General features: G+C 42.3%; 1 protein-coding gene across 1 annotated transcript in view; it reads right to left on the bottom strand.

Moving 5' to 3' along the window:
• Positions 1-14,418, bottom strand: part of LOC139764059 (uncharacterized) — a 111,005-nt gene that overhangs the window by 42,441 nt on the left and 54,146 nt on the right. The window contains exon 2 of the mRNA XM_071690514.1: positions 8,960-10,436. Within this exon, the coding sequence (XP_071546615.1) occupies positions 8,960-10,436 (1,477 nt within the window). The remainder of the gene's footprint in view (positions 1-8,959; positions 10,437-14,418) is intronic.

The raw sequence follows: 14,418 nt of genomic DNA, 5'->3' as shown, positions 1-14,418 counted from the left end.
CTGAGTGAGGAGTATGGAGAGTGTCAGTTTACAGTATGCTAACATATCATAACACATGCATTATGGGAAGACAGTCATGGTACATGTTATGATGACTGGGCAAAATTGTGTTCAGCTGTGATTAGGGAATGATGAGTGTGTTAATGGTGATGATATGATGAATGTGTTGATGGTGAAGATATGGTGAGCATGTTGATGGTGATGATATGGTAAGTGTGTTCATGGTGATATGGTGTTGATGGTGATGATATAGTGAGTGTGTTGATAGTGATGATATGATGTGTTGATGGTGATGATATGGTGAGCATGTTGATGGTGATGATATGGTAAGTGTGTTCATGGTGATATGGTGTTGATGGTGATGATATAGTGAGTGTGTTGATAGTGATGATATGATGTGTTGATGGTGATGATATGGTGAGTGTGTTGATGGTGATGATATGGTGAGTGTGTTGATGATGATGATATGGTGAGTGTGTTGATGGTGATGATATGAGTGTGTTGATGGTGATGATATGATGAGTGTGTTGATGGTTATGAAATGGTGAGTGTGTTGATGGTAGTGATATGGTGAGTGTGTTGATGGTTATGATATGGTGAGTGTGTTGATGGTGGTGATATGGTGAGTGTGTTGATGGTTATTATATGGTGAGTGTGTTGATGATGATGATATGGTGTGTTGATGGTGATGATGTGGTGAGTGTGTTAACGGTGATGATATGATGAATGTGTTAATGGTGATGATATGGTGAGTGTGTTGATGGTTATGATATGGTGAGTGTGTTGAGGGTGATGATATGGTCAGTATGTTAATGGCGATGATATGGTGTGTTGATGGTGATGATATGGTGAGTGTATAATAGTGATGATATGATGAGTGTGTTGATGATGATGATATGGTGAATGTGTTGATGGTGATGATATGATGATTGTGTTAATGATGATGATAAGGTGAGTGTGTTGATGGTGATGATATGGTCAGTGTGTTAATGGTGATGATATGGTGTTGATGGTGATGATATAGTCAGATTGTTGATGGTGATGATATACTGTGCTGATGGTGATGATATGGCGTTGATATGGTGAGTGTGTTCATGGTGATATGGTGAGTGTATTGATGGTGATGATATGAGTGTGTTTGTGGTGATGATATGGGGAATGTGTTGATGGTTATGAAAAGGTGAGTGTGTTGATGGTGATGAAATATTGGTTGAGTGTGTTGATGGTGATGATTATTGAGTGAGTGTGTTGATGGTGATGATATGTGGTGTGTGTGTGATGATGTGTGATGTTTATATATGAGATGAGGTGTTGATGGTGATGATATGAGTGTGTTGATGGTGATGATATGGTGAGTGTGTTGATGGTTTGAAGATGGTGAGTGTATTGATGTGTGATATGTTGAGTGTGTTGATGGTGAATGATATGGTGGTAGTTGTGGTGTTATGGTATGATATGGTGAGTGTTGATGGTTTGAAATGGTGAGTGTATTGATGGTGATGATTGTTGATGTGTGTGATGGTGATGATATGTGAGTGTGTGTGGTGTTATTGGTCATAATGGTGAATGTTGATGGTTATGATATGATGAGTGTGTTGATGTGATGATATGGTGAGTGTGATGATGGTGATGATTTGGTGAGTGTGTTCATAAGAATACTGTGGTGGGTGTGTTGTTGGATTGATGATATGGTGAGAGTGTTGATGGAGTAATGATATGGTGAGTGTGTTGATGGAGTGATGATATGGTGAGTGCCTTGATAAGAATAATTTGGTGGGTGTGTTGTTGGATTGATGATATGGTGTGTTGATGGTGATCATATGGTAAGTGTGTTATGGTGATGATATGGCGAGTGTGTTTATGACGATGATATGGTGAGCGTGTTGATGGTGATGATATGGTGAGTGTGTTGATGGTGATGATATGGTGAACGTGCTGATGGTGATGATATGTTGAGTGTGTTGATGGTGATGATATGATGAGTGTGTTGATGGTTATTGGTTATATTTGGTGAGTGTGTTGATGGTTATGATATGATGAGTGTGTTGATGGTGATGATATGGTGAGTGTGTTGATATTGATGATGTGGCGAGCGTGTTGATGATGATGATATGGTGAGTGTGTTTTGGTGATAATATGGTGTGTTGATAATGATGATGATAGGGCGAGTGTGTTGATGGTTGTGATATGGTGAGTGTGTTGACGGTGATGATACGGTGAGTGTGTTGATGGTGATGATATGTTGAGTTAATGATTATGAAATGATGAGCGTGTTAATGGTTATGATATGGTGTGTTGATGATGATGATGATATGGTGAGTGTGTTGATGGTAATGATATGGTGAGTGTGTTGATGGCGATGCCATGGTGAGTGAGTTGATGGTGTTGATATGGTGAATGTGTTGATGGTGATGACATGGTAAGTGTGTTGATGGTGATAATATGGTGAGTGTGTTGATGGTGATGATATGGTTAGTGTGTTGATGGTGATAATATGGTGAGTGCGTTGATGGTGATGATATGATGCGTGTGTTGATGATGATAGGGTGAGTGTGTTGATGGTTATAAAATGGTGAGTGTGTTGATGGTTATAAAATGGTGAGTGTGTTGATGGTGATGACGATGAGTGCGTTGATAGTGATGATATGGTGAGTGTGTTGATGGCGATGATATGATGAGTGTGTGATGATATGGTGTGTGTGTTGATGGCGATGATATGATGTGTTAATGATATGGTGAGTGTGTTGATGGTGATGATATGGTGAGTTGTTGATGGTGATGATATTGTGAATGTGTTGTTGATGATATGGTGAGTGGGTTAATGGAGTTGATGTGGTGAGTGTGTTGATGGTGATGATATGGTGAGTGTGTTGATAGTGATTATTTTGTGAGTCTGCTGTTGATGTCATGGTGAGTGTATTGATGGTGATGATATGGTGACTGTTATTGATGATGTGATGAGTGTGTTGATGGAGATGATATGGTGAGTGTGTTGATGTGATGATATGGTGTGTTGATGATGATATGGTGAGTATGTTGATGGTAATGATGTGATGAGTGTGCTGATGGTGATGATTTGGTGACTTGCTGATGATGTGATGAATGTGATGATACTGATGATATGATGAGTGTGTTGATGATGATGTGGTGACTTATTGATGATGTGATGAATGTGCTCATGGTAATGCTATTGTAACTGTGTTGATTTTGATGATATGATGAGTGTGTTGATAAGAATGATTTGGTGGGTGTGTTGCATTGATGATATGGTGAGTGTGTTGATGGAGTAATGATATGGTGAGTGTGTTGATGGAGTGATGATATGGTGAGTGTGTTGAGTGTGTTGGAGAGATTATATGGTCAGTGTTGATGGAATGATCATATGGTGAGTGTGTTGATGGAGTGATGTTATGGTGTGTTGATGGAGTGATGGTATGGTGAGTGTATTGTGATGATATTGGGAGTTCACTAATGGACTTTGATGTGGTGAGTGTGTTGATGGAGTGAGGTTTTGGTGAGTGTGTTGACTGAATGATAATATTGCAAGTGTGTTGTTAGAGTGAAGTTTTGGTGAGTGCTTTGTTAGAGTGATGATATGGTGAGTGTATTGTTGGAATGATGATATTGATGAGTTTGTTGATGGTGATGAAATGATGAATGTGTTGATGGTGATGGTATGGTGAGTGTGTTGATAGTGAAATAATGAGTGTGTTGATGATGATAGAGTGAGTGTGTTGATGATTATAAAATGGCGAGTGTGTTGATGGTGTGATGATGAGAGCGTTGATGGTGATGATATGGTGAGTGTGTTGATGGCGACGATATGATGAGTATGTTGATGAGGATATGGTGAGTGTGTTGATGGTGATGATATGGGGAGTGTGTTAATGATGATGATATGGTGAGTGTGTTGATGGTGATGGTATGGTGAGTGTGTTGATGTTGATGATATGGTCAATGGTTTGATGGAGTTGATGTGATGAGTGTGTTGATAGTTATGATATGGTGAGTGTGCTGATCTTGATTATTTTGTGTCTGTTGTTGATGATATGGTATGTGTGTTGATGGTGATGATATGGTGACTGTTATTGATGATATGGTGAGTTTGTTGATGATGATGATATGGTGACTGTTGGTGATGATGTGATGAGTGTGTTGATGGTGATGATATGGTGAATGTGGTTGATGATGTGATGAGTGTGTTGATGGTGATGATATGGTGAGTTATTGATGATGTGATGAGTGTGTTCATGGTAATGCTATAGTGACTGTGTTGATTTTGATGATATAGTGAGTGTGTTGATAAGAATAATTTGGTGGGTGTATTGTTGAATTGATGATATGGTGAGTGTGTTGATGGAGTGATGATGCGGTAAGTGTGTTGTTGGAATGGAATTTTGCTTTGAGTGTTGTTGGGATGTGTTTGAAAGTTTTCCTGGATTGAGGGTATGGTGAGTATGTTGTTATGATGTGGGTATGGTGAATGTGTTGCTATGATGTTGTATGGTGATTGTGCTACTATGGTGTGGGTATGGTGAGTGTGTTGCAATGGTGTGGGTATGGTGAGTATGTTGCGATGGTGTGGATATGGTGATTGTAATGCTGTGGTGTGGGTATGATGAGTGTGTTGCTATGGTGTGGCTATGGTGGTTGTGTTGCTATGGTGTGGGTATGGTGATTGTGTTGCTGTGGTGTGAGTATGGTGAGTGTGTTACTATGATGTGGGTATGGTGATTGAGTGGCTGTGGTGTGGGTATGGTGAGTGGCTTGCTATGGTGTGGGTGTGGTAAGTGTGTTGGTATAGTGCGTTTACGGTATGTATGTTGTTTGAGTGAGGGTAAGGTGAGTGTGTTGATGGGATGAGAGTATGGTGATGTGTTGCTATGATGCGAGTATGGTAAATGTTTTACAATGATGTGAGTATGGTGAGTGTGTTGCTATGATGTGAGTATGGTGAGTGTGCTGCTATGATGTGAGTATGGTAAATGTGTTACTATGATGTGAGTATGGTGAGTGTGTTGCTATGATGTGAGTATGGTGAGTGTGCTGCTATGATGTGAGTGTGGTGTGCTGCTATGTTGTGAGTATGGTGAGTGTGTTACTATGATGTGGGTATGATGAGTGTGTTGCTATGATGTGAGTATGGTGAGTGTGCTGCTATGATGTGAGTATGGTAAATGTGTTACTATGATGTGAGTATGGTGAGTGTGTCGCTATAATGTAAGTATGGTGAGTGTGCTGTCATGATGTGAGTATGGTGAGTGTGCTGCTATTGTGTGAGTATGGTGAGTGTGCTGCTATGATGTGAGTATGGTGAGTGTGCTGCTATGATGTGAGCATGGTGAGTGTGCTACTATGATGTGAGTATGGTAAATGTGTTACTCTGATGTGAGTATGATGAGTGTGTTGCTATGATGTGAGTGTAGTGAATGTGCTGCTATAATGTGAGGATGGTGAGTGTGCTGCTATGATGTGAGTATGGTAAGTGTGTTACTATGATGTGAGTATGGTGAGTGTGCTGCTATGATGTGAGTATGTTGAGTGTGCTGCTATGATGTGAGTATGTTGAGTGTGCTGCTATGATGTGAGTATGGTAAATGTGTTACTATGATGTGAGTATGGTGAGTGTGTTGCTATGATGTGAGTGTAGTGAATGTGCTGCTATAATGTGAGTATGGTGAGTGTGTTGCTAGGATGTGAGTATGGTGAGTGTGTTGCTATGATGTAAGAATGGTGAATGTGCTGCTATGATGTGAGTTTGGTGAAAGTGTTGATATGATGTGAGTATGGTGAGTGTGCTGCTATGATGTGAGTATGGTGAGTGTGCTGCTATGATGTGAGTATGATGAGTGTGCTGCTATGATGTGAGTATGGTAAATGTGTTACTATGATGTGAGTATGATGAGTGTGTTGCTATGTTGTGAGTATGGTGAGTGTGCTGCTATGATGTGAGTATGGTGAGTGCTGCTATGATGTGAGTATGGTGAGTGTGCTGCTATGATGTGAGTATGGTAAATGTGTTACTATGATTTTAGTATGGTGAGTGTGTTGCTATGTTGTGAGTATGGTGAGTGTGCTGCTATAATGTGAGTATGGTGAGTGTGCTGCTATGATGTGAGTATGGTGAGTGTGCTGCTATAATGTGAGTATGGTGAGTGTATTGCTATGATGTGAGTATGGTGAGTGTGCTGCTATGATGTGAGTATGGTGAGTGTGCCGCTATGTTGGGAGTATGGTGAGTGTGTTGATATGATGTGAGTATGGTGAGTGTGCTGCTATGATGTGAGTATGGTGAGGGTGCTGCTATGATGTGAGTATGTTGAGTGTCTTGTTATGATATGAGTATGGTGAGTGTGTTGATATGATGTGAGTATGGTGAGTGTGCTGCTATGATGTGAGTATGGTGAGTGTGCTGCTATGATGTGAGTATGATAAAAGTGTTACTATGATGTGTGTATGATGAGTGTGTTACTATGATTTGAGTATGGTGAGTGTGCTGCTATGATGTGAGTATTGTGAGTGTGCTGCTATGATGTATATTGAGTGTGCTGCTATGATGTGAGTATGGTGAGTGTGCTGCTATGATGTGAGTATGGTGAATGTGTTCCTATGATTTGAGTATGGTGAGTGTGTTGCTATGATGTGAGTATGGTGAATGTGTTCCTATGATGTGAGTATGGTGAGTGTGTTGCTATGATGTGAGTATAGCGAGTGTGCTGCTATAATGTGAGTATGGTGAGTGTGCTGCTATGATGTGAGTATGGTGAGTGTGTTGCTATGATGTGAGTATGGTGAGTGTGTTGCTATTTTGTGAGTATGGTGAGTGTGTTGTTATGATGTGAGTATTCTGAGTGTGTTACTATGGTCTGGGTATGGAAAATGCTTTTCTAAATTCAGGTGTCGTAAGCGTTGTGTGGGGCTTAGGGTGTGATGAGTGTGTTGCTGGGATGTGATCTGGTGATTGCTTTGTTGGGTCCACATATGGTAAGTGTGGTGCTAGAGTGACGGTTTGGTGCGTGCTGGGGTGAGGCTACAGTGAGTGTGTTTTTGGGATGAAGCTATGGTGAGTGTGTTCTTAAGATGATGGTATGGTGAGTATTTTGCTGGGTCAGGGTATGGTGAGTGTATCGCTGGAGTTTATTTGAAATGAGGGTATGAGTGTCTTGCTAGGGTGAAGGTATGAGTGCCTTGCTAGGGTGAAGGTATGAGTGTCTTACTAGGTGAGGGGATGAGTGTCTTGCTAGGGTGAGGGTAAGAGTGTCTTACTAGGTGAGAGGACGTATGTCTCGTTAGGGTGAGGGTCTGAGTGTCTTGCTAGGTGAGGTTATGAGAGTCTTGTTAGGGATGAGGATATGAGTGTCTTGTTAGGGTAAGGGTCTGAGTGTCTTCCTAGGTGAGGGTATGACTTCCTTGCTAGGAGAGGATATGAGTGTCTTGCTAGGGTGAGGGTAAGAGTGTCTTACTAGGTGAGAGGACGTATGTCTCGTTAGGGTGAGGGTCTGAGTGTCTTGCTAGGTGAGGTTATGAGTGTCTTGCTAGGTGAGGATATGAGTGTCTTGTTAGGGTAAGGGCCTGAGTGTCTTCCTAGGTGAAGGTATGACTGCCTTGCTAGGAGAGGATATGTGTGTCTTGCTAGGGTGAGGGTATCAGTGTCTTGCTAGGGTGAGGGCATGAGTGTCTTGCTAGGGTGAGGATATGAGTGTCTTGCTAGGGTGAGGGTATGAGTGTCTTGCTAGGGTGAAGGTATGAGTGTCTTGCTAGGGTGAGAGAATGAGTGTCTTACTAGGTGAGCTTATGAGTGTCTTGCTAGGGTGAGGGTATGAGTGTCTTGCTAGGGTGAGGTTATGAGTGCTTTGCACGGTTGAGGGTATGAGTGTTTTGCTAGGGTGAGGGTATGAGTGCTTTGCACGGTTGAGGGTATGAGTGTCTTGCTAGGGTGAGATTATGAGTGCTTTGCATGGTTGAGGGTATGAGTGTCTTGCTAGGGTGAGAGAATGAGTGTTTTACTAGGCGAGGTTATGAGTGTCTTGCTAGGGTGAGGATATGAGTGTCTTGCTAGGGTGAGGGTATGAGTGTCTTGCTGGGATGATGGTATGAGTGTCTTGCTAGGGTGAAGGTATGAGTGGATTACTAGGTGAGGGTATGAGTGTCTTGCTAGGGTGAGGGTATGAGTGCTTTGCTAGGGTGAGGGTATGAGTATCCTGTTAGGGTAAGGGTACGAATGGCTAGCTAGGTGAGGGTATGAGTGTTTTGCATGGTTGAGGATATGAGTGTTTTGCTAGGGTGAGGGTATGAATGTCTTGCTAGGGTGAGGGCATGAGTGTCTTTCTAGGGTGAGGGTATGAGTGTCTTGCTAGAGTGAGAGAATGTATCCTGCTAGGTGAGGATATGAGTGTCTTGCTAGGGTGAGGATATGAGTGTCTTACTAGGTGAGGGTATGAGTGTCTTGCTAGGGTGAAGATATGAGTGTCTTGCTAGGGTGAAGATATGAGTGTCTTGCTAGGGTGAGGGTATGAGTGTCTTGCTAGGGTGAGGATATGAGTGTCTTACTAGGTGAGGGTATGAGTGTCTTGCTAGGGTGAAGATATGAGTGTCGCTAGGGTGAGGATATGAGTGTCTCGCTAGGGTGAGGATATGAGTGTCTTACTAGGTGAGGGTATGAGTGTCTTGCTAGGGTGAAGATATGAGTGTCGCTAGGGTGAGGATATGAGTGTCTTGCTAGGGTGAGGATATGAGTGTCTTACTAGGTGAGGGTATGAGTGTCTTGCTAGGGTGAAGATATGAGTGTCTTGCTAGGGTGAGGGTATGAGTGTCTCGCTAAGGTGAGGGTACGAGTGTCTTGCTCGGGTGAGCGTATGACAGTGTGTTGTAGAAGTGAAGACCTCGTGAGTGTGTTACACTCCCTCGGTGCCTAACACACACATATGATGGTTTGTGTCAGTCTAACACAAATAACTACCATGGGATCCTGTGGGTGGCTGTCCAGGCATGACTGAGCACGTCGGGTCTTCTCTATGTCCCTCGGGCCTCCACTGCTGAGGGAGTCTTCATGATGGTCCGTCCAGTGATCAGGCTGTTGTTCGTCTCCCGCTGGCAACGTCGTAAAGTTGGTCAAGGAAATGCTTCGTCTCCGAGGAGTGTCGTCCGTAGTGACGGGAATGGTCTGCGCAGGTGTGTCTGCAGCTTGATGCTGAGGCCCTTTACTGGGTGAGTCTTTCTCTGTATATGGTTTAAGAGGCCACGGCATATAGGCTCGTTCTCCCCAGGGCGAGGCTCCTCGGGTATCGCTCCCCTGATGTGGGGTGCTGGCAGGTGGCGGCAGCCTTGCCAAGGTTGACCTCGACAGACTCTCTCGTGCTAACACTGGGTCCATTTCCACCCGCGACTCCGGGTTAGAGTTGTTCATCTGGCGAGTTTTCTGAAGGGGTAAACTTCCATATCTCCTGCAGGGACCTCTTGGCACTGTATCTGATGGATGACGAACTCTCCTGAAGGTTGTGGGCGAGGCTGGTGGAGTAGAGCGGTGTAGGGAGGGCGAGAGAGACCTTCCCTGCAACTTGGCTATCACTGTGTGACACCAAGAAGTATTTCCAGAGTTACTGTAGGTGGAGCTCCTCAGGCCTTCGTGATGGTCTCTGGTCTGCTGGATGAGAGGCCTCAGTCTGTGGTCCAGAGAGGGTGATGCTGACCTTCTGAAGAAAGACGATATTCCTTTCCTCGGGTCATTTCCAGAACCAGATGTCTGAGGGTGACTGTGTTGATCTAGAATGTTTCTAGTCCTATTTCGGTGAAGGATCGGAGATCCTGATGGCTGTAAAGGATGATGTTTGCTTTCACAACCATTCACGTTACCAAGAGTGTTACGTGGAGAGAGGTCTTGTGGCAGGTGACGTCCCTCAGCTCCTGCTAACGGGATAGATGCAGTGGTAGGTGAAGGTGGTGATGTTCTCTCGTCACCTCTCAACTGTACTGAGTGGCACAGCTTCCCTGGGCACAGAGAGTGTGACTTCCTCAGTGAGTCTTTGCCTCGGGTGGCTGAGGTCGGCAGCTGCCACTGACCCCCGACTGCCTCAGAACTCCCAGAGTCTCTCTCATAGCAGTAGGATTGTGACACCCTCAACACAACATGATTTGTCTTATGCTGGATATCGTCCGTATTCCTGGGAGGCGGCAGCGGAGGACGATCCTGCAGGATTGTTGGGTCAGGTGAACGGGAACGCTCGGCCGGCCTCACGTAAGCCCTTGCGAATGCTCGAGGGTAAGAGTCTGCTGGGTGGTGAGGATGGTGGCCTGGTGTGGTGAGGGTGTGTAGCGGTGGTAGACGGTGACGCACAGTGGTCCTGAGGCTGCTGTTCCTGACAAAGGCGGTGGGGGAGGGATGCAGCAGTGGCACCCGCTCCTCCTCCATTCTCCTCATGCCAGCAGCCCACTCAACCCTGTAAAGTAGGAAATGTCTTAAGTAAGATTTGTCTCGCTGAGAAACACAAAGATTCCCCATATTCATAGGACGGCAGAGACCGTCACCTGGGCACATTGTTCACAGGCTACTCCTTCACCACAAGGGAAAACACAACACAAACGTTTGTCTTTATATTGTAAAAAAGAAAAAAAAATTGTTAACCTAAGGATCACTTCCGTAACTATGGTAATTTTCCACCAAAATATCAATCATGATATTTGTTATGAAGGTAAACAATGATCTGCGATGGTAGAGTTCATAATTCTTCTCTGACTCAACTTGGTAAGATTCAGCATCTGATCCTCCGTTCTCATCGCCTCCCACTAACCCTATACTATCCCCTATATTCTTCCAGCGCAGGGCAAGGCGTATGGCCCAAATACCATACCTCCTCCAGTCCCAAAGATGTCTGCCTCTAAGCTATTTCCGATCCTTATTCGTCTTATTTCTCCTCTATCTAAACATCCAGATTTTCCCTTCCTCTTGGAAGCAGGCCTTGGTGCAGCCCTAAGAAAGGAAAACGCTCTAACCACTTCAGCTATCACCCTATTGCTCTCACTTCTGTCTCCAAGTAACTAGCACTATTAACTGTCTCTTTCTCATCACTTTCAAACCACCAGTAAGAATATCGCAGTGCTGGTTCTACTGGTGATCACTCCTACGTGACTCACCCCTGGTCCTCCTCCATCAGGAAATTTGGTGAAACCTTTGTTGTGGCCTTCGATATCTCCAAAGCATTTAACAGACTTTGTAAAATCTTTCCCTTTGGTTTCTCTCTGTTGTCTGCTGTATAGTATCCTCTCTGGACGATCCAATAAGAAGTTATCGATAGATCGACTTCCCCCTCTTAGTGGTGTTCCTCAGGGGTCAGTCCTATCACCTACTCTTGTTCTCTCTTCTACCGTGTGAATCGCCTCACTCTTGGTTCACTGTGCCGCAGCGCCTCACTATCCCTCCCGCACACAAAACGTTGGTACTTCCCTTGTCTGTGGTTGTCTGCCACCCTATTACTATTACTACAGCAGGAGAGCAGCAGTTGGTGCCACCTACCTACATCTCTCGTCTCCAAACGACGCACCATGACTCTCTCACTTTCCTTACCACCAGACCCAAACATCCTACGTCTGCCACCTTACATCAAACACATTCAACAAGCCTTCAAAATACTCACTCCATCTCTTCCTCACTTCATCACTGTGTGTTACATCACTCCTTCATCAAACCTTTTCCCGGATATCCCCACGTATTCTTTTTTTCACTCAATTACCCACTTTCCAAATCATCGTATTCTTCCTGAAGCTTGCTGATACTCTCATCCCAACCCTCATTTGCCCTCTTTTTCAACCCCTGCATCTTGCTCTTCACCTCTTGCCGCTTTCTCTTATACATCTCCCATTATTGTCACTTTTGTGTAATAATCACATCATCGGGGAGACACAAGAGAGAAATATAACAGTTAGTTGATATACATCGAAGAGACGAAGCTAGGACGCCATCTGGTAAACATGTGATTGTCCAAAACATACAACGAGCGTTCATAAACTTATCATTTTACAAATCTTATGAACAATAAAGTTATCTAATTTGTATAGACCATCACTAATATTAAGATTATAATTCTTTGTGTATTTAATGATAGAAGATTCAATGATATTTCTCTTGGTAATAGAGTTAGAGTTAATTACTGAGATGGTGTTACTTCAGTCAATACAATAATCATAGTTTTTAACATGATTAAACAAGGAATTTGATTCTTGTCCCGTTCTTATACTATATTTATGTTGCTTAAGTCTAACAGAAAGATCCTTACCAGTCTGACCAACATAAAATTTATCACAGTTTCCACAAGGCACTTTATAGATGCAACCAAGAGAATTTTCTGGTGAATTCCTGATTAAGATATTCTTTATAGTATTATTGTTGCTAAAGGCAACATTTACATTAAAGGATTTAAACAACATGGGAAGCAAAGTGAAATTATTATTAAAAGGGAGAACTAAAAGATTCTTGGTGTCAATGGGAGGTTTGGGCTCAACTCTATAAAATGATTTCTTTGCTAACTTAAGGGATTTATCAATGAAAGATCTAGGGTACTTTAACTTAGATCCAATAGAATATATCTTCTCAAACTCATCATCAATAAACTCTGGACTGCAAATACGTAATGCCCTAAGGAACATAGATTGAAATAATGATAATTCAACTTTGTCATGTTGAGATGAGTAATAATGGATATATGAGCATACATTGGTGGGTTTTCTGTATATGCTAAACTTAAACTTGTTTCCTTGTCCATGGATCATGCAATCTAAAAATGGTAACATACCATTATTTTCATTTTCTACAGTAAATTTGATGGAAGGTACTAAATTGTTAAGTAAGGGGAGAAATATTTGTAAATTTTCATTTGTTGGCCAAACACAAAGAACATCATCTACATACCTAAACCAAATTGCATTAGAAGGTAAGATATGTTTTAGTAACTTTGTTTCAAAAAATTCCATATAAAGATTACTTAGTACAGGTGAAAGAGGGTTACCCATTGCCATACCAAATTTTTCAGCATAATAATCTCCATTGAATTTAAATACACAGTCTTTTATACACAATTTTATCACTTCAATGAAATTAGACTTTGAAACAGGTAAATGAATACATCCAAGACATCAAATAAATATTCTAAAAGGTCATCAACTGGAACTTTAGTGAAGAGTGAGGAAACATCAAAGCTAACTAGTTTGAAATCAAAATTAATATTGATATTGTTTAGCTTGTTGACTAAATATACATTGTTCATGATATTAGAATTTGATATCTTACCCACTAAGGGGCTTAATAAAGAAACTAACCATTTTCACAATTTATATGTGATGGAGCCTACTAAACTCACTATAGGTCTTGCTGGAAAATTTTGTTTATGTGTTTTGATAAGTCGATACATATATGGCAAAGAAGGGGACAGAGATGACAAACTTTTGATAAGAGAAATGTTACCTTTCAACAACAACTTCATTTCTTTATTGAAGTGAGAATTAACTGCTTCTAAGGGATTTTTACTAAGTTTAGAATGTATATCAACTGACTGTTATAATTCTCTCTTGTGTCTCCCCTGATGATGTAATTATTACACGAAAGTGCACTTGGGAACGTTTCGTGTTTCATTTTCCCCGTGGACTCATAGCAATATCTTGATCACGCGCAAAATTATGATCCTTTCCAATATATATATATATATATATATATATATATATATATATATATATATATATATATATATATTCTTTTTTCTTTTTCTTTTAAATTATTTGCCATTTCCCGCGTTAGCGAGGTAGCGTTAAGAACAGAGGACTGGGCCTTTTTTGGAATATCCTCACCTGGCGCCCTCTGTTCCTTCTTTTGGAAAATTAAAAAAAAAAACGAGAGGGGAGGATTTCCAGCCCCCCGCTCCCTCCCCTTTTAGTCGCCTTCCACGACACGCAGGGAATACGTGGGAAGTATTCTTAATCCCCTATCCCCAGGAATAATATATATATATACATATATTTTTTTTTTTTTCCTTTGTCGCTGTCTCCCGCGTTTGCGAGGTAGCGCAAGGAAACAGACGAAAGAAATGGCCCAACCCACCCCCATACACATGTATATACATACGTCCACACACGCAAATATACATACCTACACAGCTTTCCATGGTTCACCCCAGACGCTTCACATGCCCCGATTAAATCCACTGACAGCACGTCAACCCCGGTATACCACATCGCTCCAATTCACTCTATTCCTTGCCCTCCTTTCACCCTCCTGCAAGTTCAGGCCCCCGATCACACAAAATCTTTTTCACTCCATCTTTCCACCTCCAATTTAGTCTCCCTTTTCTCCTCGTTCCCTCCACCTCCGACACATATATCCTCTTGGTCAATCTTTCCTCACTCATTCTCTCCATGTGACCAAACCATTTCAAA

The sequence above is a fragment of the Panulirus ornatus genome, chromosome 48 (assembly GCF_036320965.1).
Source record: "Panulirus ornatus isolate Po-2019 chromosome 48, ASM3632096v1, whole genome shotgun sequence".
In the NCBI taxonomy this organism is placed as follows: domain Eukaryota; kingdom Metazoa; phylum Arthropoda; class Malacostraca; order Decapoda; family Palinuridae; genus Panulirus; species Panulirus ornatus.
Note: the sequence above shows the minus strand (reverse complement) of the source record. Positions and strands in the feature narration are given on the sequence as shown.